This window comes from Tursiops truncatus, chromosome 3 (assembly GCF_011762595.2).
Source record: "Tursiops truncatus isolate mTurTru1 chromosome 3, mTurTru1.mat.Y, whole genome shotgun sequence".
Lineage (NCBI taxonomy): Eukaryota > Metazoa > Chordata > Mammalia > Artiodactyla > Delphinidae > Tursiops > Tursiops truncatus.
Genome location: NC_047036.1, coordinates 164,923,505 through 164,945,895, shown reverse-complemented (window position 1 = coordinate 164,945,895; position 22,391 = coordinate 164,923,505). Strand labels below are relative to the sequence as shown.

Below are 22,391 nucleotides of genomic sequence, written 5' to 3'. Positions count from 1 at the left end.
GAAGACTACCCTTGATCCCATGGGGAGTTCCCGAGCTGAGGCTGACCCTTCAGGGGTGTCTCAAATTGAGGCAAAGTAATTGTACCTTTGTACCCCGCAAATGAACCAGTCATTGGAAGTGGACTGGCCCCTGGACAGTTGCCATAATCTTAGGTGTGGCACTTTTCTTTGGCCCAAGGGAATTCCCAGAGGCTGTCAGCATGAGCCATTAGCAGCCAACACTTCCAGCAGCTGGGGAAGTGACTTAGTCCTAAAAGAAGAAACTGGGAAATATACTGGTCTCCCTTATGGTCCTCCAATTATGCCACTCAGATGTACTTGCTTCTTACAGTGAATGCACATAGGATTCTGGTTGCTATTGTTGCCTGGAGACATTTCCAAGAGAAAGATAAATGGGACGAACTACAGACAACTGTCCACAGCAGCTATTCTCAGCTGTTCTAAGCATCAGCTGCAACTGACACTTATCACTTTCCTCTACTACCCTACCCTACCCTACGTTCCTTTCACCCTTGACTAGCATCTCCACTGGTCTAGGTGGCTTACCTGGCGGGATGATCCAGATCATCGAGGAGTCTGAACACCTGGTCACCATATCTTTCTCAGGATAGAGCTGCTACACTTGTTCATCAACAAAATCGGGAAAAGAATATCAAGAGACATCTCATTGGATTACCTGAATTCCGAATGTTTTCTTCTTTGCCCTCACTGTGTAATAGAAAACCCACATCTTCTGGGTGACAGGACTAATTACCCATGCCAAAAGCCATGGTGACGTCTTTCCTTGTGTGCTGGCCTCATAGCAGCCATAAAGTTCAATGGGGTTCTTACTTTGCCTCCCAGTGGGAGTGTTTGCCTTCTGGGAACCAGGACGTTTAGGTTATTTTTTGCACTTTCCTCCCAAGAACCCCATATCCATCTTGAAGAACACTTGTGGAGGAGACTAGTTTAGACCACAGATGTGAGTATATCAGCACTTTGACAGCACCCAGGATGCTAGAGTAGTTGATGGAATTCCTGGGTAGGGACATGAAGTTTCCACCCAGGTGACTGTTAAGAGTAGATTCTAAGAAGCAAAAGGGGTGAGCAGTTCTGGTTTTCTTCCCCCGCAGAGAACCCACTTACTCTACCTTGCTGCACCTTAGAAGGTTAGTCAGTATGAACTGTACCAATGGGCTTTCTTGCCTTATGGCTTCTGGTTGGGTTTAGTCAATGGGGAGCCTGGGCATGAAACAGGAGGATGAAATAGACTGAAGTCTGGCACTGGCTATTTCTTGCAGAACCTGGGTCTGGACACCACCCCTGTCATCCTCTCAGCTCCTGGAATATGATTCTTTCCTCTCTTATCTCTGGATTTCAATAAGCATTCCCTCCCCTTGCCCCTTCAGGCTTACGGGTGTTAGAGCACTGCCTTTACCAGCTACTGGATACCAACCGCCTTTTGTGGTCTTTCTATTGATACATCCTTCCTACACGACTCTGTAAGTCGCCCTTTTATGAAAACTCTACTTGAACTGCCCTAGTCTGAACGTCTCAGCTGTTTCCTGTTGGGGCTCTAAGAGGCCAACTCATTGAAAGTATAAGGGAAAGTCCTAACAATAACCCATAAAACCCAACACGAGCAGGATCCACCAAGTCTTTTCTGCCAGTCCATCTTCTCCCACCCCCTCACCATCCCCAGCTTGTTCACACTGGCCTCCGTGGTGCGGGCCTCGGCATACGCTAAGACCGCTCTTGCCACACGAATTCATGTGACTCACTGTTCCAACTCATTAAGGTCTCTGTGCAAGTGCACCTTAACTAAGAGACTTTTCCTTCCGATTCTACATAAAATAGCAGGATCCCAATCCCCTTTAACTATCTTACACTGCTTTCGTTTTCTACATCACACTTATAACAACATACTTTCTTGATTTTTCTGTAGGGAAAACCATTAGGATGTATTTTAATGGCAAAACTTGAGTTTCATTCATTGCTATAGACACCAGTGTCTCAAACAGTGCTTGGCATATAGAATACACTCAATAAATAGGCTAGTGGTTAAGAGCACAGACTGTCTGGATTCAAATATGGGCTCTACCATTTACTAGCCAGTGAACTTGGTCAAGTAATGTAAGTGTACCATGACAGTTTTCTCATCTGCAAAATGGGATATTAATAGTCCACCTTTCTTAAGCTTATACTGAGTACTAAGTTAATATCCATAAGGCATTTAGAAGAGTGCATGGTCTTTGGGAAGAGCTATATAAATGTTCAACCATTTATTATTATTATATTTATTATTATTTTTTGCGGTATGCAGGCCTCTCACTGTTGTGGCCTCTCCCGTTGTGGAGCATGGGCTCCAGACGTGCAGGCTCAGTGGTCATGGCTCATGGGCCCAGCCGCTCCACGGCATGTGGGATCCTCCCGGACCAGGGCACGAACCTCTGTCCCCTGCATTGGCAGGTGGACTCTTAACCACTGTGCCACCAGGGAAGCCCCAAACCGTTTATTATTGTGTTGAAATACGTTGCTATGAAAAAATACAGCCCCTACATAAAAAAGAACAATTCACAAAACAATACCTAACCATTTATGTACCTATTTACATCAAAATACGTAAAGAAAAAATGACAATTACCAAGAAGAATTTGTCAATCCGTAACAACGGTGGAAGACTTTAATTCACATCTATCACTAAATAAGCTTGAAAGAAAAATAAAAACCAACCTGAATGTACATACAATATCTGAACATCATAAAGTCCACTTACTTGATAAAAATGTCATTAAATTAGAAAAAGGTATGTAGCAAATATAGTCTAATTTCTACTAGGATAAACTAAATCACTCAGGAGATAATCAGAAATACCTTTATAAATATGCAATGTGTTAATATTTTTAGAGTAAATGATGATAAACATATTACATATAAAACTATGGAACATAATTTAAGGTTTATCTTAGGGTATAGCTATAGACATAAATGTTTATACTTAAGCAAAGACTGAAAATTAAAGAGCTAGTTGCCCCACCCTAAGGATGAGACACTGATAAAGGTAATCCCATGCTCATAATATTTACACTTTTCATTCCCAGTTTAAAGTATTCTGTGGCCACTCAGAGAAGAGCTGAGGCAATCTCACGTTGAGTATCTTCTAGGGTTCCCCACCTGTGTGACTTCTCAGAAGTCAACAGACAGGACTCACCGAAAGATTTCCCAAAATTAATCCACAGGTTTTGCATCCAGGAATTTCATAGCTTTCCTAACATAAGAGGTATCATTAAAGGCATTCCCTCATTCTTTATACTCACAAATTTCTCTGCAACGACTTTTCAGTTTAAGGAATGTGGGAAAATGGAAGGCTTTCCAGTACTGATGCCATTCAATGGGACATTCTCTCCAGAATAAATCATCGTATCTCTTAAAAGTTGAGAGAACACTGAAGGCTTTCCCATAGTACTTGCACTCGGAATCTCTTCATCTTCTGTTCAGTAATGTAAACTCTTGTGCTATAGGGCTTTCCACATTCCTTATATGAGTGAGTGTTGCTCTGTAGTGATTCCTCATGTGTGTTCTAAGGGATGAGTGTCCCTGAAGACTTCCACGTCCTGATGATATTCATAGGACTCTCCCCTTAGTGTGAATTGTCACATGACTCCCTAGATATCACCACTGTATTCCTCAGATTTATCCACAATACTTAATCTTTTGTGTACATTAGGGTGAATTTGAGCTGAAAGCTTATCACAAAGACTGGACTCATGAGGTTTCTTTCACGGGTGAATTAACATGAGAGTTATTAAATATTACTTCATACTGAACAGACTGAAAGAATGAGGGTCTCCTGAAGGTCTTACATCAGTGATTTCATGGAAAACTGCTCAGATGGTTCCCAACAATCTGTTTCCTGGTATTCATACTGAGTATGGTCTCTTCCCACACTGTATCAGGATTGGTCTGTGTGACCATTAAAATATGGAAGAAGTGATGATATGTCCTTCTGAGACTAGGTCGTAGAAGACACTGTGGTTTCTGCATTAGCTCTTCTTTAAATCAAATGCTTTGGGAGGAACCTGCTTTTATGTCATAAAGACACATAGCCCTGTGGGGAGTCCTACATGGTGAGAAAATGAAGGTTCCCTGCCAACAACCAGCACTAACTTGCCAGGCATGTGACTGAGCTATTCTCGAAGTGGACTCCTCAGCCAGCAGTAAAGTAGATGACAGTAGCTCCTGCTGACATCTTGACTACAACCTCATGAGAGTTCCTGAGCTAGAACTACACAGCTAAGCTGGTTCTGAATTCCTGACCTATAGATAATAAATGTTTGCTGTTTAAAGCTACTATGTTTTGAAGGGAAATTTGTTATGCAGCAACAGATAACTCATACATCTAAGCGTGAGTTATCACAAGTTGTCTGAGAGATAAGAAATCAGTGAATGCTTTCCCAGTTATTGTAGTCATATCCACCTATTATGGATTCTCTTGTGCACAGAAAGGTAAGAGTTAGTGGTGAAAGATTTCCCACAATGATTACATTCATAGGGTTTTTCTCCAGTGTGAGTTCTTACATGTTTCTTAACAGCTGAGAGATTATTAAAGGCTTTCCCACAGTTACTGCATTCATAGGGTTTCTCACCGGTATGAATTCTCTTGTGCACAGTAAGAGAAAAGCTACTGCTAAAGGATTTTCCACACTGATTACACTCATAGGGTTTTTCTCCAGTATGAGTTCTCATATGCTGTGTGAGATATGAGCTCTTCCTAAAGGTTTTCCCACAATCACTGCACTCGTAAGGTTTCTCTCCTGTATGAATACTGTTGTGCCCAGTAAGGGAGGACCTCGTGCTGAAGGCCTTGCCACACTGATTACATTCATGGTGATTCTCCCTCGTATGAATTCTCTTGTGGCTTTTGAGGTTACAACTAGTGCGGAAGACATGAAAACACTGGTTACATTCGTAGGGTTTTTCTCCAGTGTGGATTCTCACATGCAGTCTGAGGGAGGAAGGATCATTGAAGGCTTTTCCACAGTCATTGCATCCATAGGGCTTCTCCCCATTATGTATTCTCTTATGAATAGTGAGGTAGGATCTACTGCTGAAGGATTTGCCACACTGATTACAGTCATAGGGTTTTTCTCCAGTATGAATTCTTTTGTGCTGAGTAAGGTTAGATTTTGTGCTGAAGACTTTAAAACACTGATTACATTCATTGAGTTTCACTCCCAGATGACTTCTCTCCTGTTAAGAGATGAATGAAAACTATAATTTATAATATTTTTTAATATTCAATGCTGTTATACAAATTCTCTCTCCCAGGAATTCTGTTACATTATTATAATTGATGTTTTGGTTACCTATTTTAAATGCCTGTCAAACTGGGCTTCTGCCCAGTTTGAGCTCTTAGAAGTTAAAAAAAGAGAGACAGACACATTGCCACAAGTCCTTATCATATTCACAGAGCATTTTCTGATAAATTTAAGACCACTTTATAGTTCGACAGTCAATATTTTAATCACATTTAAGGAAATATTTACTTGTGGAAACTCTCAGTGAAGAAACAAGTCTGGAGTTAATTTATAGTTTTCTCCAAATTCACAACTGATTTACAGTATCTCTTCTGGGACACCATTATCTCATATATAAATGACATTTCCCTTTAATGACTCTCCTGTTTATTCTGTGGCTTTTCTAACTTATGGAATTCTCCTACTGTGAAAAAACAGCAATCAACCATGTTAGTCTTACCACTTTTACACCATTAGAATGTTCTTTTCTAAAAACATGCTTCTTAGGAGTTAACCATTTTGCTTTAAGTACCGTCTCCAAATCTGAAACAAATTGAAAAGAAATTTAAGCTGATGGAGAAAAGAAACACAAAAGTACACACGAGTATAGACAGACTGAGGGATTAGGGTTTTTGAGCAAGTTTGCAATGAAAGGGATATGAGTATTCAAATTACAGGTATTAAAAAAGGATTCTAAAAGGATTAGGACTGATCAGAGATTTACAAAGGGAGGAATTATCAGGAAGGTAAAGTAGGAAGGAGTTGGACAAAGAGCTCATATGAGACTTAAATTTAAAAAGGAAAAGAGACGTCTTTATTTTTTCCCCCTGAGTCCAAAGTAAAGTATGAGATGTTGAACAGAAAGTTAAAGAGGAAAGAAAGAAGGTGCATGAGGAAGCTCATAACAAATGTTCATGGCCATCTCTGTCAGAAAAAAAGGACATTTTACAAAGTTCCCTGATTGCCATTTCCAAATGTAATACTCCCATGCCCTGAATCATCGGCTAGAGCTATTCCTCAAAAAGACTATTTCTCATATCTTCCTAGTGCTCACCTGGACAGGTGCCTGGAAGAATTCCTCTTTCCTCTGTCATCACCTTGTCTTCTTGCTCCAACTGGGAGATCAGACTGGGTTTATCAACATGATACCCTATTTGCGGAAAAAAGCCGTGTTATAGGGGGGCTGTGCAAGTGACAAGCAACTGCATGAAACTGAAGCCAAGAATTCTGAAGACGGGCAAGTGTGGCTTTGGAAGCAATGAAATAATTACATCTAAATTCTAATGAATATAGTAACTCTCAGGAAACAAAAATACGAGCAACTCATTCAATATCCAGGTGACAGGGCACACATAGGCCCAAAGTCCATGCCCAAGTTTTTTAAAAAAATTATTTATTTATTTATTTTGGAGCAGAGAAAGGTTTATTGCAAGGCCATGCAAGGAGACGAGGTGGCTCATGCCCTAAAAAGCCTCGAGCTCCCCGAAGGGTTTTGGCAAATCATTTTTAAAAGTCAGGTGGCGGGGGGGCAGGGGAGTTGCAAGATACATGATCAGATCGTGCACAATTCTGATTGGCTGATGATGAGGGAACAGGGTGGTGCCACAAGGGTTAACTTTATCAGTCCTTAGGCTCCAGGAAGCCTGGGGCTATGTGCTCATGGTCATCAAGTAGTTAATATCTTCCATTTGGTGGTGGTGGTATGTGTGGGGGAATCATGCCCAAGTTTAAATACACACTTCAAAAGCTATAAAGCTTTTACATATGGAGAATATAAAGTCAGGGTAAGGAAATATTCAGTTCATAGGGAAGGAATTAAACAGAAAGTTCTATGAGCATGGGGACCATGTCTGTCTCCATCACTGTACTCCTACACCCCAGTAACAGACCCAGAAACAGACACATGCTTGACGTCTTGTGAGAAATGATGACAATGAAAATCATGGAATATGGAACTTCAGAAGTCCCCCTCTCTATGAAAACAGTGAATAAACTGGCAAAAACTGTCAGAACAACTTTATCACAACTCTGAAAACTTATCAAAAGTCTACAGCAACCAGGAAAATGCTTAATCAAAGACAAAAAACAGCTGACATTTTAACTGACCCTTGCCTCATCCTCTACTCCTTGCTTTGGCTGTGACATTGAAGACAACTCCTAGTACTAGAGGGAGTAGGATGGACCTTATTCTCAACAAGCTATGGTTGTTTGTTTTGACCTTTCTGGTGGCTCCCTGAAGAACTGGCTCAAAGGGCTTGCCTTTACTTATCTAACCCCAAACTCTCCGAAGGCTGAGCTGGTTACCCAGTGGGCATGTGCTGAAGACATTAAAAAGCAATATATTAGCCACTACTGCCTGAGGCAAGTGGAAACAGCAAAGGAAAGCAAAAGGCAAACCAAAAAGCCTGGAGGAAAAGTATAGAATAAAATGTTTTGGGGAATTTTTGAAAAGCTTTCTGAAAAGCTCCCTCATATTTCTTTGAATCTAGAAAGCCATGTGCATACCCAGGCTTGGGCACATGCTCAGAAAAGACATGAGAGGGCACTAAGTCCTCACCTTTGGCAGACCTTCAGGCTCTGCACAAACAGGAAGTGAAAACTAAGGCAGAGTTATAAACTGCTTGATTTTGAAGGTATGCCCCTGTATAGAGAGACTAGGAGTTTTTTATTTTTTGTTCCAAGTGTTCAAGGAAATCTGATAAATCAGTAGCTAACCATTAAGATAACAGAACAGAGTCTTCAGTGGCCACATACAACAAATACTGACATTACAAAAATGAGTTCAGAAATATCACTAAACATACATACCACAGCAACAACAACAAACTCTAGGGATGGGGAAAAATGTGATTCCAGAATTACTATGTTGTAATATTCCAAATGTCTAGTTTTCAACAACAAAAAATTATAAGGCAGGCCAATGCACAAAAGTATGGCCCATTACAGGAAAAAAAACCCCCAAATTTAGTAGAAACTATCCTTCAGGAAGTCCAAACATTGGACTTGCTAGACCAAGAATTTAAATCAACTGTTTTAAATATGCTTAAGGATCTAAAGGAAACCATAAGAACAAATTCTGACCAAACAGAAAACATTTTAAAGAGACAGAAATTATAAAAAGAAACCAAACAGAAATTATGGAATTGAAAAGTACAATAACTATAATGAAAAATTCAGAAGAGTGGTTCAACAACAGATTTGAGCAAGAAGAAAGAATCAGTAGCCATGAAGATAGGACAACTTATATTACTCAGTTTGAAAAACAGAAAGAAAAAAAGAATAAACAAAATATGACCAGCACCTAAAAGACCCACGGGGTACCATTAAACATACCAACATACACATAATAGGAGTCCCTTAAATGAAGAACAGGCAGAAAGAATATTTAAAGGAATAATGGCTAAAAACTTCCCCAAATTTGATGAAAGGCATAAATGTACACAACCAAGAAGCTTAACAAACCCAAAACAGGATAAATTCAAAGAGTCAGAATCCATCCTGAAACACATAATCAAACTCTGGAAAGACAAAGACAGAGTATCCCGAAAGCAGCAAGAGAGAGGAGATTCATCATGTGCACAGGATCATCAGTGAGAGTAACAGATAATTTTGAATCAGAAACCACAGAGGCAACAGGCATTGGGATAATATACTCAAGCTGCTTAAAAAAAAAAAAAAAAAAAAGTGAACCAAAAATTCTGTCCTTTGAAAATAAAGAAATGAAGACATTCCTATAAACAAAATCTGAGTGTTTGTCACTAACATATCTATCCTACAAGAAATGCTAATAGGAGACTTCCAAGCTGAAATGAATGGGCAATGAATACTGACTCAAATCCACACAAAGATATAAAGAACACCAATAAAGGAAAATAAATAGGTAAATATAAAAGTCAAAAACAATTGTTTATTTTTGGTTTGTAACTCATGTATGTTTGGCTATGACTCCTCTTTTTTTCTAATATGATTTAAAAGAGAAATGTCTGAACTAAAAATTATAAATCCATGTTAATGAAACAATGTATAAAGTTATAATTTGTAAAAAACAAACAAACAAAAAACAGCATAAGGAGGGGCACAGCTATACAGGAGCTAAATTTTGTATACTGTTGAAATAAGCTGATATGAAATCAAAATAGATTGCTTAAAATTAAAATGATAATTGCAATCCCTCAGGCAACCACTAAGAAAATAACTAAAAAATATAAACAGAAATGAGAAGGGAATCAAAATGGTCCACTAGAAAATACCTAACACAAAAGTAAACAATAATGGAGAAACTGAGGAATAAAAATGATATAAAGCATGTAGAAAACAAACAGCAAAATGACACAACTAAGTCCTTCTTTATAAGTAATTCCATTAAATGTAAACAGACTAATCTGTCCAATTAAAAGGCAGATTTTGGCAGAATGGATAGAAAATAATCAATTATACGCTATCTATAAGAGACTCACTTTCTATCTAAAGACACTAACAGGTTGAAAGTCAACAAGTGGAAAAAGATATTCCATATAAACCACAGCTAAAAAAGAGAGAATGTGACTATACTAATATCAGGCAAAACAGACTTTAAGACAAAAATTCTTACAAGACACAACAAAATATATGATGATTAAAAGATCAATTAATCAAAAAGATATAATAATTACATATACGTACCTAACAACAAAGGCTTAAAATATACAAATTCAAAACTGACAGAATTGAAGGGAGAAATAGAGTTCTACGATAATAGTTGCAGACTTCAATGCCCACTTTTAATAATGGGTAGAACAACTAGTTAAAAGACCAACAAGGAAACAGAGGACTTAAACAATCCTATAAACTTACTAAACCTAACAGACATAAAACACTTCACCCAACAACAGAACACACATTCATCTCAAGTGCATGGAAAACATGCTCCAGAACAGAGCACATGTTAGTCCACAAAACAAGTCTAAATAAATTTAAAAACAATAAAATCATACAAAGTATCTACTCTGACCACAACAGAAGCAAATTAAAAATAAGCAACAGAGGATATGTATTGAAAAATTTAATATTGTTATGACAATAATAACCAAAATCATCTACAGATTCAATGAAATTGCTATCAAATTTCTAACAGCTTTTTTTACATAAATGGAAAGGTGATCCTAAAATTCATATGGAATTGCAAGGCATCCTGAATAAACAAAGCAGTCCTGAGAAAGAACCAAATAGGAGGAATCACACTTACTGACATCAAAGCAATGGTAATGTGGTACTGGCACAATGCTAAACACAGATTAATGGAAAATAATTGAGAGTACATAAACTCGCATTTTATGGTCAAATAATTTTTGACAACTGTGCCAAAACAATTCAATGGGGGCAAGAATAGTCTTTGCTACAAAGATGCTGGGACAACTGGATTAATACATGCAAAAGAATGAAGCTGACAATTTCTCCTAAGCCATATAAAAATTAACTCAAAATAGATAAAAGATTTCATTGAAAAGGTAAAACTATAAAATTTTTGGAGGAAAACATAGAGCTAAATTTTCAGGACCATGGTGGCAATAACTAGGTATGATACCAAATGCACAAGAAATAAAAGGAAAAAGTACATAAATTGGACTTCGTCAAAATTAAAACTTGTGTATCAAAGGATACTATCAAGAAAATGAAAAGATACCATACAATGGAAGAAATCATTTGCAAATAGGATCTAGTATTCAGAATATAATAAACCTCTAAAACCCAGAAACAAAGAAGATAACCCAATTAAAAAATTGGCAAAGAACTTGAATAGACATTTCTCGAAAAACGATATACAAACAGCCAACAATTACATGAAAAAAATGTTCAGTGTCATTAGTAATTAGGGAAATGCAAATCAAAACAACAGTGAGATACCACTTCATACCCAGGAGGATGGCTATATTCAAAAAAGTGAATGTTGGGGAAGATATGGAGAAACTGGAACGCTCATATATTGGTGCGGCTGCTGTAAAAAACAGGTTGGCAGTTCCTCAAAAAGCTAAACATAGTAATCTATAACCCAGAATTCCACTCCTAGATACGTAGTGGAGAGAATTGAAAATAGGTGTTTGAACAAAGACTTGTACACAAATATTCAAAGCAGCATTATTTACAATAGGCAGTAAGTGGAAACCACCCAAATGTTTATCAACCAAATGAACGGATAAACAAAATGTGGTATACCCATAAAAGAGCATGTTATTCAGTCATAAAAAGGAATAAAGAAACTATACATGCTACAACATAGCTAAACCTTTAAACATTAAGTTGCTTGAAAGAAATGAGACATAAGTATCACACATTTTATGATTCCATTGATATGAACTGCTCTGAATAGGCAAATCCACAGAGATAGAAAGCAAATTAGTGGTTGCCAGTAGTGGGGAATGGGGAAGGTAACAGGTACTGGCCACTTAATGGGTACAGGTTTTAGGGGTGATGCACAACACTGTGAATTTATCAAAAGCCACTGTACAACTGATTCACTATGTTATAAAGCAGAAACTAACACACCATTGTAAAGCAATTATACTCCAATAAAGATTTAAAAAAAGCCACTGAACTGCATACTTTAAAATGATTAAAATGGTGAACTTTATGTTATGTGAATGATACCTCAATTTTAAAAAAGTCTTGTTACCTGAGTCATTAAATAAATGCAGGAATGATGTCAGGCTTACCAAGTGAAGCCAGGTTCCTGCAGTTCTCCAGCATCACATCTCTGTACAGTGTTCGCTGAGAAGGGTCCAGCAGTGCCCACTCTTCCTGGGTGAACTCCACAGTCACATCCTCAAAAGTCACCAAGTCCTAAACCACCACAAACATCATGGCTTAGCCAAGGACCAATCCCACCAATGTGGACAGGAAAAGAGCCAAGGATGAGAGAGGAGTAGGAACAGGGAATCCAAAGCAGAAGCTGTATGGGCAGGGTTCTGATCTCTGCTCTCAACTGCTCCTAGGGTCAGCCCTGAACTCTCTTCTCCTGTCTATTCGTGCCCACCCCCAATGTTAAATGTACCTCTAACACACAGGTGATTTTCTTTCCCAGTGAGACTGTGACATCCTGCAATCGAATTCCCCTCAATCTCAAAGGATGAGCATAGGCCTAGGACATTGCAGAAATCAGAGAAGTACTTGGTAAATGGATGAATGATGCCCTAATGGCCATCACCAATTGCCTGAGTTTAGGACACAGTCTTTCCTTAGCTTACCCTTAAAACTCTCAGCAAAGGGGGAGGAGAGTAGGGAGGGAAGGATTGGGAGTTTGGGATTAGCAGAGGTAAACTATTATATATAGGATGGATAAACAGCAAGGTCCTACTGTATAGTACAGGGAACTATATTCAATATCCTGTGATAAACCATAACGGAAAAGTATATGAAAAATAATACACACACACACACACACACACACACACATATATTCTGTCACTTTGCTACACAGAAGAAATTAACATGACATTGAAAATCAACTATACTTCAATAAAATTAAAAAAACAACAACAAAAAACAAAAAAAAACCTCTCAGCAGAACATGGTGTAGACAGTGACCCTGGAGGAGGCTCTACATTGCAGTAAATGCTGACATATGCTAACACTGTTTGGGTTGCCCCAAACCCTCCATCAGATGCCCAAAGACCTGATTTGGCTCTGATGCTGCAGGTCACTGAAGGATAACAAGTCCAACTTCTGGTCAAAGGAATAATGATTTGGAAACAGGAATATCTGACTCACCTGTAACCAGTCTGTCAGGAAGCCATTAGCCAACCCTTCCTCCTCTGTGCATCCTTTCTGGTGAGAGGCTGGGTACGGGGAAGACTGAGCTGGAGAAGAAGAAATGTCCCAAGAATCCAGGATTGCCCCCTGTTCTCACACTCACAAATCTGGAGGCTCCCCCACCTACTTGTGATTGACTGTATCCCCAACAGACACAAATGACTATTCCCACACACAGCACATACCGACACCCAAACACCCACACCCAGCTTCCACAGGAAAACGGAACAGAGCACTGTCTCACCCAGGGCCAGAAAATAGGGCCAAGCGCCCTCCCATGCTGGAGGAAAAGACTACTATTTCCATTTTGCAGATGAAGAAACTGAAGTCCCAAAGGACAGCACTGTTATTTTTTTTTTAATTTATAGAAAGAATTAGAAGTATAATTCAAAAGCTCCCACACATTCGCCACACAGGCGACATCTCCAGAGACACTCAAACCAGCTAAGTCCCAAATCCCAAGAACCACAGAGTCAGGCACCAATGACCTCCAGATTCCTGGGGTAACACCCCCACCTCAACTTCTCAGTCCCTTCCCTCTACCTGCTCTGTGGTGCAGGGGCCTTTAACACCTGGGATCTGAGGGCTGACCCTCAAACTCACCAAAAGTGGGGGACAGAACCATGGTCGCCATCCTGTGATTCAGACAGTAAGTTTTCCTGAACAACAGGGAGCAGAAGAACGAGGATGCTCCTCCTCGTATCCCCACAGTGCACTCAGGACAGGGCTCTGGAATAAACGGGAAAGCACAAAGTGTTCACAACCAACTTCCCTCTCCAGGGTACTGAGGACAAATCTTTAGCCTGTCCGCCATTTCCTCCTTCAAAATGCATCTGCCTCTGCCCACAATCGTGGCTACTTCTCCATCCATCTTAAAACCTCAGCTTCACTGAGTCTCAGGGCACATTCTTCCCATCCACGTGGTTGTCACAAACCCATTTCCAGCTACAATCCCTCATTCACTGGAGACTCTGGCCCCTGACTCCCAATATTCTTTCAACCTCCCATCCTACCGCACTCGAATGACATCAGAGCCCAGGAGGGTGGCCCTCACAGTACTATGAGTCTGTCCTCATTCCACCTTGGCCACGCACTTCCCCAGGCACCACCCTAGACTTTGTTATCACCGGACATGATTCTACACCTACAACAATAGTTCAGAAATTTCTCTCTCTGAAGCCAATCTCCCAAACTTCGACCTTGCTCATTCATGTTTTTCTTTCACTACATGTGTTCTTCTCCCACGCAAAGGGCTCAGTCCACACACTCTCCCACCCTCCTGCTAGAGCCACCTCCTCTCCTCATTTTTTGCTTTCCCAGCTTGGGTCTCACCGTCCTTCATTTCAACAAATTTCCTCACCCCTACCTCCTACCTTCACTCTGGCCCAGCAGAACTCCAACCAGGCATGGTTCCAATCATCTGCCTGCTCATGGCAACATCTGGGCAGACCAACCTGCACAAGAGTGGTCATGTTGCCACCTCTAGAAAAGCACGGTCAGCAACGTGAAAAGAGCCCTCAACACTGCAGGGCAATTCTATAAGTCAGTGTAACTTCCTACTCATGAACCCTTCTCTTATCTCTTTAAATCTCACACAGCCTCACCTTTTCCCTCTATGGTTATCAGCTTCCTGAATAGCTTGAATGATCCAAGCTTCCTGGTATTCACAGTCACACTGAATCAGGGCTGACCTGTGTGACCAACAGAAAATTGTGGAGATGACTTCTGAGGGTAGATCCCTACAAGGCACTGTAGCTTCTGCTTAGTCTTCTGAACTGCTTGCTCTAAGGGAAGGCAACTGCCATATTCAAAGACACTCAAGCAGCCCTGTGGAGAGACCTACTTGGAAAGGAACTGTCCCCTCCAACAGTCAGCACTGATGTGCTAGAATGTGAGGGAACCTCCTTGGAAGTGAACCCTTTGGCACCAGCCAAGCCTTCAGATGACTGCAGTCCCAGCTGATAACCTCCTGCAGCCTCATGAAAGTCCCAAGCCAGAACCTTCCAGCTAAGCTGCTCCTGAATTCCGAACGACAAAAACTGTGAGAGATGGCAAATGATTATTGTTTTAGTCACTAAGGTTAGGGATGTTCTGTCATGCAGCAATACATAACAAATACACCCTCACTTTCAGCAGATGGTCCTGCACCTTACTTCTCAAAGTCATCTCCATGAGAAGCAATCTACCCTTCGTATCTTGCCACCAAAACTATATTCTGCACCATGGTTTCCTCCCTCTCTCGTTATAAACCAGGACCTGCCTTCTCTATAACACTGGGCTCTGCAGTTCTGTTCTGTGTTCCACTCCATCTGCCTTTTTAGGAGCTGGACACCATCGATTCTCTCTCCTTTACCCTTCCCTTCAAGCTCTCCCACTCTACTGGACTCCCTCACACCATTTAAACTCAATAAAGTGTTTTTGGTAGCGAGACACATTTATCCTAAGGGCATAGTTTTCTTTCTAGTTACCACCCAGTCTGTCTCCCTCATCTTTTTTTTTACTCTCTGTCTCATTTCCTCATGTCCCACCCACTCTGAGACACAGTTTAATTTGGTTTCCACCACTACCAATTCAATCAGTAGAATCATTATTGATCTTATTCACAGGATGAAGATGCAGATTGCAACTACACTGATACCATTTCTTATCTGTCAGATCAACAAAGACACAGGGGACCAACCACATCTTTCATTGGCAAGGCTGTAGAAAAAAGCACTCTCATACACTGTTGGGATAGAACTCCTGTGGAAGGAAATTTGTTATCCTCAAGCAAAATGCAAAAACATTTATCATTTCCCTGTCAATCACACTACAAGGAATCTATTTGAAAGATACACAAATACTAAAAGACAAGAGCGAGGTTACTCACTGTAGCATTATTTATAATATCAAAGGATTGGAAACAACACAAATTGCTATATATAGGAAATTGGTTCAGTAAACTACAGAATATCCTCATAATGAAAAAGCATGAAGCCAAAAAAAGAAAGACACGATCTCTAGGTATTGATGGGGAGTTTTATCTCCGATAAATTTAAATGAAAAACAACAACAACAAAATCAAGGTACAAAGCAACAGAAATGGTATGTTTCCTTTCTATAAGGGAATGCCTCCTCTCCCTGGAGTTACAGAATACAACGTAACACCATAAAACCAGCTTCTCAAGGTCTCTATCTGTGTCCTTCCTGCATCCAAAAGATAAAAGCAATAAAGTGAGTGTGTGCAGGGAGGGGAACACTGGACACTACGGTTGAGTGTCCAGGTGAAAAACTGTTGCAGAGAGTCTTTGACTCCTGGGCCTGTGGGGTAGACAGATTAATGCCTCTGCCCCAAAGATGTCCATGCTCTACTCCTCAGAATCTGTGAATATGTGACCTTACATGGCAAAAGGGACTTTGCAGATGTTAGTAAGGTTAGGATCTGGAGATGGAAAAAATTATTCTGGAATATACATATTGACCCAATGAAATCACAAGGGTTCTTCTTTATAAGAGGGAGGCAGGAAGGTCAGGGTCAGAGGAGATGTGAGGATGGAAGCAGAGGTCAGAGAAAAAGAGAGAGAGATTTAAAGATGTTCTCACTGGCTTTAAAGATGGAGGAAGGAGCCACAAGCCAGGGAATACAGGTGGTCTCTACAAGATGGAAAAGGAATGCAGCCCTGCCAACCCATTTAGGATTTCTGACCTCCAGAGCAAGAAAATAAATGTGTGTTACTGTAAGTCACTAAGTTTATGGTAGTTTGTTACAGCAGCCATAGGAAACTTGAACAGCCTCTCATACCAAATCTTCCCTGAGATCTTAGTGTGAGTACAGCAGACCCAGATAATTGCTGAAGATCTTCTCCACTCTCTGCAGGTAGAAGTCTACATTCTTCCCACCAGGAACCAAATTTGCCTTTAGGAATAGTTACAGTCATGAGCTGAGGAGTGACAGGAGGGGTGGGATCCAGACACCCCCAAAGCCCCAAGAGGAAAGCAGGCTGGGAAGGTGCCCAGGACACTCCCAGGTCCTGAGTACCCTCTCCAGGTCTTTTGGCAGCTGAAGTCTCCTATTAGGGGAGGAGGGGGTCTCTGTTCAGTTTACAGATTCAGTGACTCCTGCACCTGGAGTCAGTGTTGAGAGAGGGTCAGAGAATGGGCCACTCTATACCAGTGTTGCTCAACAGAACTTTCAGGTATGATGGAAATGTTCTATACTTCTGCTCTGTCCAACATGGCAGTTCATATTTTCTATTTCTCTGATGAAACAGAAAATCTAAACAGACTGATCACTAGCAAGGAGACTGAATCAGTATTCAAAAACCTCCCAACAAACGAAAGTCCAGGACCAAGCAGCTTCACAGATAAATTTTACCAAACATTCCAAGAAGAACTAATACCAATCCTTCTCAAACTCTTGCCAAAAACAGAAGAGGGGGTAGTTCTTCCAAACACAGTTTACAAGGTAAGTATTACCCTGATACTGAAAACCAGACAAGGATGCCACAAAACAAGAAAATTACAGGTCAACATCCCTGATGAATACAGATGCAAAAACCCTCAACAAAATATTAACAAACCAAATTCAACAATAAATTAAATCATACACCATGGTGTAATCATATACCATGACCAAGTGGGATTTATTCCAGGGATACAAGGATGGTTTAAATCAAATGTGATACACCACATAAACAAAAAATAAAGAAAAAATATGATCATCTCAATAGATGCAGAAAAAGTATTTGACAAAATTCAACATCCATTTATGATAAAAATTCTCCACAAAGCAGGTATAGAGGAAACACACCTGAACATAATAAAGGCCATATATGATAAGCCCACAGTTAACAACATACTCAATGCTGAAAAGCTGAAAGCTTTTCCTCTAAGATCAGGAACAAGACAAGGATGTCCACACTCTTGCCACTTTTATTCAACATAGTATTGGCAGTCTTCACCAGAGCAATTAGGCAAGAAAAAGAAATGAAAAGCATCTAAATTGGAAAGAAAAAAGTAAAACTTTTTCACTATTTGCAGATGGCATGATTTTACATATGGAAAACCCTAAAGGTTTCATTAAAAAACTGTTAGAACTAATAAACGAATTCAGTAAAGTTGGAGGGTACAAAATCAATACACAAAAATCTGTTGTTTCTTTGCACTAATAATGATCTATCAGAAAAATATATTAAGAAAACAATTCATTCACAATTGCATCAAAAAGAATAAAATACCTAGGAATTTAACCAAGGGTGTGAAAGACCTATATATTGAAAACTACAAGACATGAATGAAAGAAACTGAAGAAGATACAAATAAATGGAAAGATATTCTGTGCTCATGGATTGAGAATGAATGTTGTTAAAAATGTCCATTCTACCGAAAGCAGTATGTAATCCCTATCAAAATTCCAATGGTATTTCTCACAAAAATAGAGAAATTTTGTATGTAACCACAAAAACAATCCTGAGGAAGAAAAAAGCTAGAGGCATCACATGCCCTGATTTATACTATACAAAAAAGCTATAGTAATTAAAACAGTATGGTATTAGCACATAGCTCAATGGAACAGAATAGAGAACCCAGAAATAAACCCACTCATATATGGCCAATTAATTTATGACAAAAGAGCCAAGAATATACAATGAGAAAAGGGCAGTCTCTTCAAAGAATGCTGTTGGGAAAATTGGAGAGCCAAATGCAAATGAGTGAACCTGGACCACTATCTCACACCATAAACAAAAATTAACTCAAAATGGATTAAAGACTTGAACATAAAAACTGAAACCATAAAACTCCTAGAGGAAAACATAAGTGGTAAGCTCCTTGACACAGGTCTTGGTGATGATTTTTTGAATCTGACACCAAAAGCAATAAAAGCAAAAATAAGCAAGTGAGACTACATAAAACTAAAAAACTTCTGCACAGCAACATCAACAACATCAACAAAATGAAAAGACAACCTACTGAATGGGAGAAAACAATTGCAAATCACATATCTGATAAGGGGTTAATGACCAAAATATACAAAGAACTCATATAACTCAATAGCAAAACAACAATCAGATTTAAAAAATGGGCAAAAGACATTTTTCCACAGATGACATACAGATGACCAACAGGTACATGAAAAGATGCTCAACATCATTAATCATCAGGGAAATGCAAATCAAAACTGCAATGAGATATCACCTCACTCCTGTTAGAATGACTACTACGAAAAAGACAAGAAATAAGTGTTGGTGAGGATGTGGTGAAAAGAGGACCATTGTGCGCTATGAGAAATATAAACCAGTGCAAACACTCAGGAAAACAGTATGGAGGTTTCTCAAAATTTTTTAAAAAACCTACTATATGATCCAGCAATTCTACTTCCAGGTATTTATCAGAAGAAAACAAAAATACTATTGAAAAAGATCTCTCTCTCTCTCTCTCTCTCTCTCTCTCAGTCCTGAATAAAAGAGCATGGTTGGTCGCCATAAATTGTGCACCTGAAGAATATCTATTGCATGACAAGCAAACATTCCCCTTAAGAATGTCACAGGTAAGACAGAATGAAAAAGGCGTACGCACACACACTATTGATAAAACCCAACAGTATAAAATTACTCAAAATGGTTCTCTGCAATATGAATCACCAGACTGTTATTTCATAAAAGCTTAGAGAAACAAAGTTAATTCTTATAGAAGCCAAGTTGTAGAGTACAATCTTTGGAAACTATTGCCCTACCCTTCAATCTGCAAGTTGTTGCTTAGTACTCCTCCAAGTGATTTTAAATATCATGAAGAAAAAATAAAACAAACAAAAAACAAAACAAGAAACAAAACCAAACAGAAAACACTTGCAAGCAGAAAATACATCTGGTTGCTGGTCAATTCAATTTTAAATTTCTGTTGCCAATATAAAGAAGTTCAAATTATTTTTCCCCCATGTACCCCTATATTTTGAATCTTTGTGGAAGATGTGTAGGGTTTTAGAAGTCAAACTGAACTGGGCCTGAGGAATGTTGTTGAGTAATCCTGATATACACATAAAAAATTTATATATTTATACTTATATATAAAATCCTAAAATTTTTAGTATTATGGAATGCAAGTAAATCTATATTTGTTACTTATTTACAGTTATTTACATGCTTGCTTAATGTGTATTTATTTGCACATAACTGTATTTACTTATTTATACTCACATCACCACACACCTTACTATCTTTCCCTTGAATATAATCCGTCAAAAATAAATCATTTTTTTTAAGATGCCCTCACTCTTAGTGACTCCTTGTGTTTACACCTGAGCACAGGGAAGGCCTAGTAGCAGTTTTGCCAGCTGAGGCTGCTGGCACTATTGTTACAAGTTCCACACGGTACTCACCTGGTCACGCAGAAATCCACGGGTCAGTGAGGACAGGTGAAACTTGAGGCTGGTTTCAACTTAAACTTGAACTCCAGAGATAACTTGTACGTAGGAAAAAAAAGAAGGGTACAAAGATTTCTTTTGAGGCCTTTTATAGGGCATAATACAGATGCTGGATGCAAAGGCCACACCACTCACTTTTCTTTTTTGTATTTACTGTACTGATTGAACGTATAATTGTTGGCTATGACTGGATTTTCCTGATTCCTATCCAGCCATCTGCTCTCCAAGTGGGAGAAGGCGGCTTCATGCGGTGTGCATTCATTCGCCTTGCTGAACTCTTCTGGCTGGATAGTGATTTGTGACTCCAGACGCTTTTAATACGGCTTGTCACTCAGGGGCGCTAAAAGTGACTCAGCTAACCTTTAAGTTCATTCAGGGCTTTGAAGATTGTAAGACCCTAGAGCAGGGTTTCCAAACCTCGGCACTACTGATAATGCTTTGTCACGGGTGCTGTTCAGTGCGTTGTAGGATGTCCAGCAGCACCCGTGGCCTCCACACACTAGATGCCAGTAGCAGCCCCTCCCATTTGTAACAACCAAAACAATGCCTCCACACGTGACTAGAAGTCCCCTAGGGGGCAAAGTCACACCGAGGAAAGGTGATGGGGAGAGGGGGAACTCTGAGGAGGGGACGGCGGCGCCCAGAGCTAGGAGGAAACGGAGGCTTTGGGCCAACCAGAGGGATGAGCCTCAGGGATCGAAACGCGGCTCGCGGGAAAGGGGGAGGAACGCCGGAGCCTGTGACGGGGGTGCCCCAGACCCATGCCCCTCCCTAGACTCCTACAGGAGTCCCGGGACTGCCCGCCGCTCACAGAGTCCTGACCCTCGCACTAAGGCCGAACGTACCACGTGAACCCAGTCCCCCGCGGAGAAAACTTTACACACAGCACAGTGAGCCGCCCGCGTCTCCTTCCTCAGCACCGCCCGGCGCTTCCGCTTCCGGTCTCGGGCAGTAGCCCGGGGCTTCAGTTTCCGGTACCTAGCGGACGCGGATAGCGGGGCATTACGGGGCTCTGAGTTAAGGCGGCGGGCCGGGCGGCGGCCTCGCACCCAAGCCTCCGACGAGGTGTTCTCGTTTGCTTAGTGAGTGCAAGGCTGGGCCGTGGGCTGTGTCAGCGCCAGCGACTGAGACCCACTCTAGGGGCGGGGCTGTGGGATGGTACCAGCTTGTGGGCGGAACCAAACCCAGAGGGCAGGGTTGTGGGCGGACACCCGTTTCTTGACGGGACTGAGGGCGGGGCTGTGGCTGGGTACCGGATCTGGAGGGCGGTGCTAGAGTCTCAGCCTGAAGGTGGGCAGAGACTAGGCCCAGGGGCGGGGATAAGGCGGGGGTGGGTCTTGGGTAGGCGGGCAGGAGAGTGGGAGAAAATCAGCTCCAGGGACGTGGATGAAGACGGGGCTTTCCGTGGACTCTCCAGGCTGTACAGGTAGACGGATGCTAAACAAACAACTTTTCTTCAAGCCTTTCCCCATGTTCAGTGCGGAGCCTCACACAGCCCAATTAAACGATATGCTCATGCTCAGGATTTTTTTTTCTTGTTTTTACTGATGTTCTTAAATTTTTTTTAAAAATTGGATCATATATTCACCTTTCTCTTTAACTTGCTGTCACAAGCCAGTAGATAGGGATCTAACACTATTTTTTTAAATGTTTTTTTGTGGGGGAGGGGGCTAGGTCATAGATACACATATAGGAAATCTTCAAACAGTGGTAGTCAGTAAAATATTCTCACTCCCATACCGTCTCCCGGTCCTTTCTCCCAAAGATAAACATCATTTTCTCCTCTGTCCTTCCAGATACAGTGTGTATATGTATGTATGTGTGTATGTACGTACAGGCCCAAGAGGGATGCCCCCCAGCAGGAAATGAAGCTGGTAAATTGTCTCATTCATTTGGATCTACTGAAAAGAGATTTAAATTTATGCCGGAGA

General features: G+C 40.5%; 1 protein-coding gene across 8 annotated transcripts; it reads right to left on the bottom strand.

The window, feature by feature from the left end:
* Positions 1 to 2,631: 2,631 nt before the first annotated feature.
* Positions 2,632 to 21,453, bottom strand: LOC101329934 (uncharacterized). Of its 8 annotated transcripts, none has more exons than XM_019933043.3 (10): positions 21,306 to 21,453; positions 20,416 to 20,498; positions 14,666 to 14,752; positions 13,665 to 13,790; positions 13,020 to 13,108; positions 12,304 to 12,390; positions 11,966 to 12,092; positions 6,331 to 6,426; positions 5,737 to 5,819; positions 2,632 to 5,229 (listed from the first exon to the last, which is right to left on the bottom strand). In XM_019933043.3, exons 4-10 carry the CDS (start codon positions 13,693 to 13,695, stop codon positions 4,447 to 4,449), a joined length of 1,296 nt encoding a protein of 431 aa, XP_019788602.1. In that variant the 5' UTR covers positions 13,696 to 13,790; positions 14,666 to 14,752; positions 20,416 to 20,498; positions 21,306 to 21,453; the 3' UTR covers positions 2,632 to 4,446. The 8 variants fall into 8 exon arrangements, with proteins under 8 accessions (XP_019788602.1, XP_033710308.1, XP_019788600.1 ...); XM_033854417.2 differs by lacking the exon at positions 14,666 to 14,752 and adding an exon at positions 14,435 to 14,515; XM_019933041.3 differs by lacking the exon at positions 14,666 to 14,752.
* Positions 21,454 to 22,391: the final 938 nt, after the last annotated feature.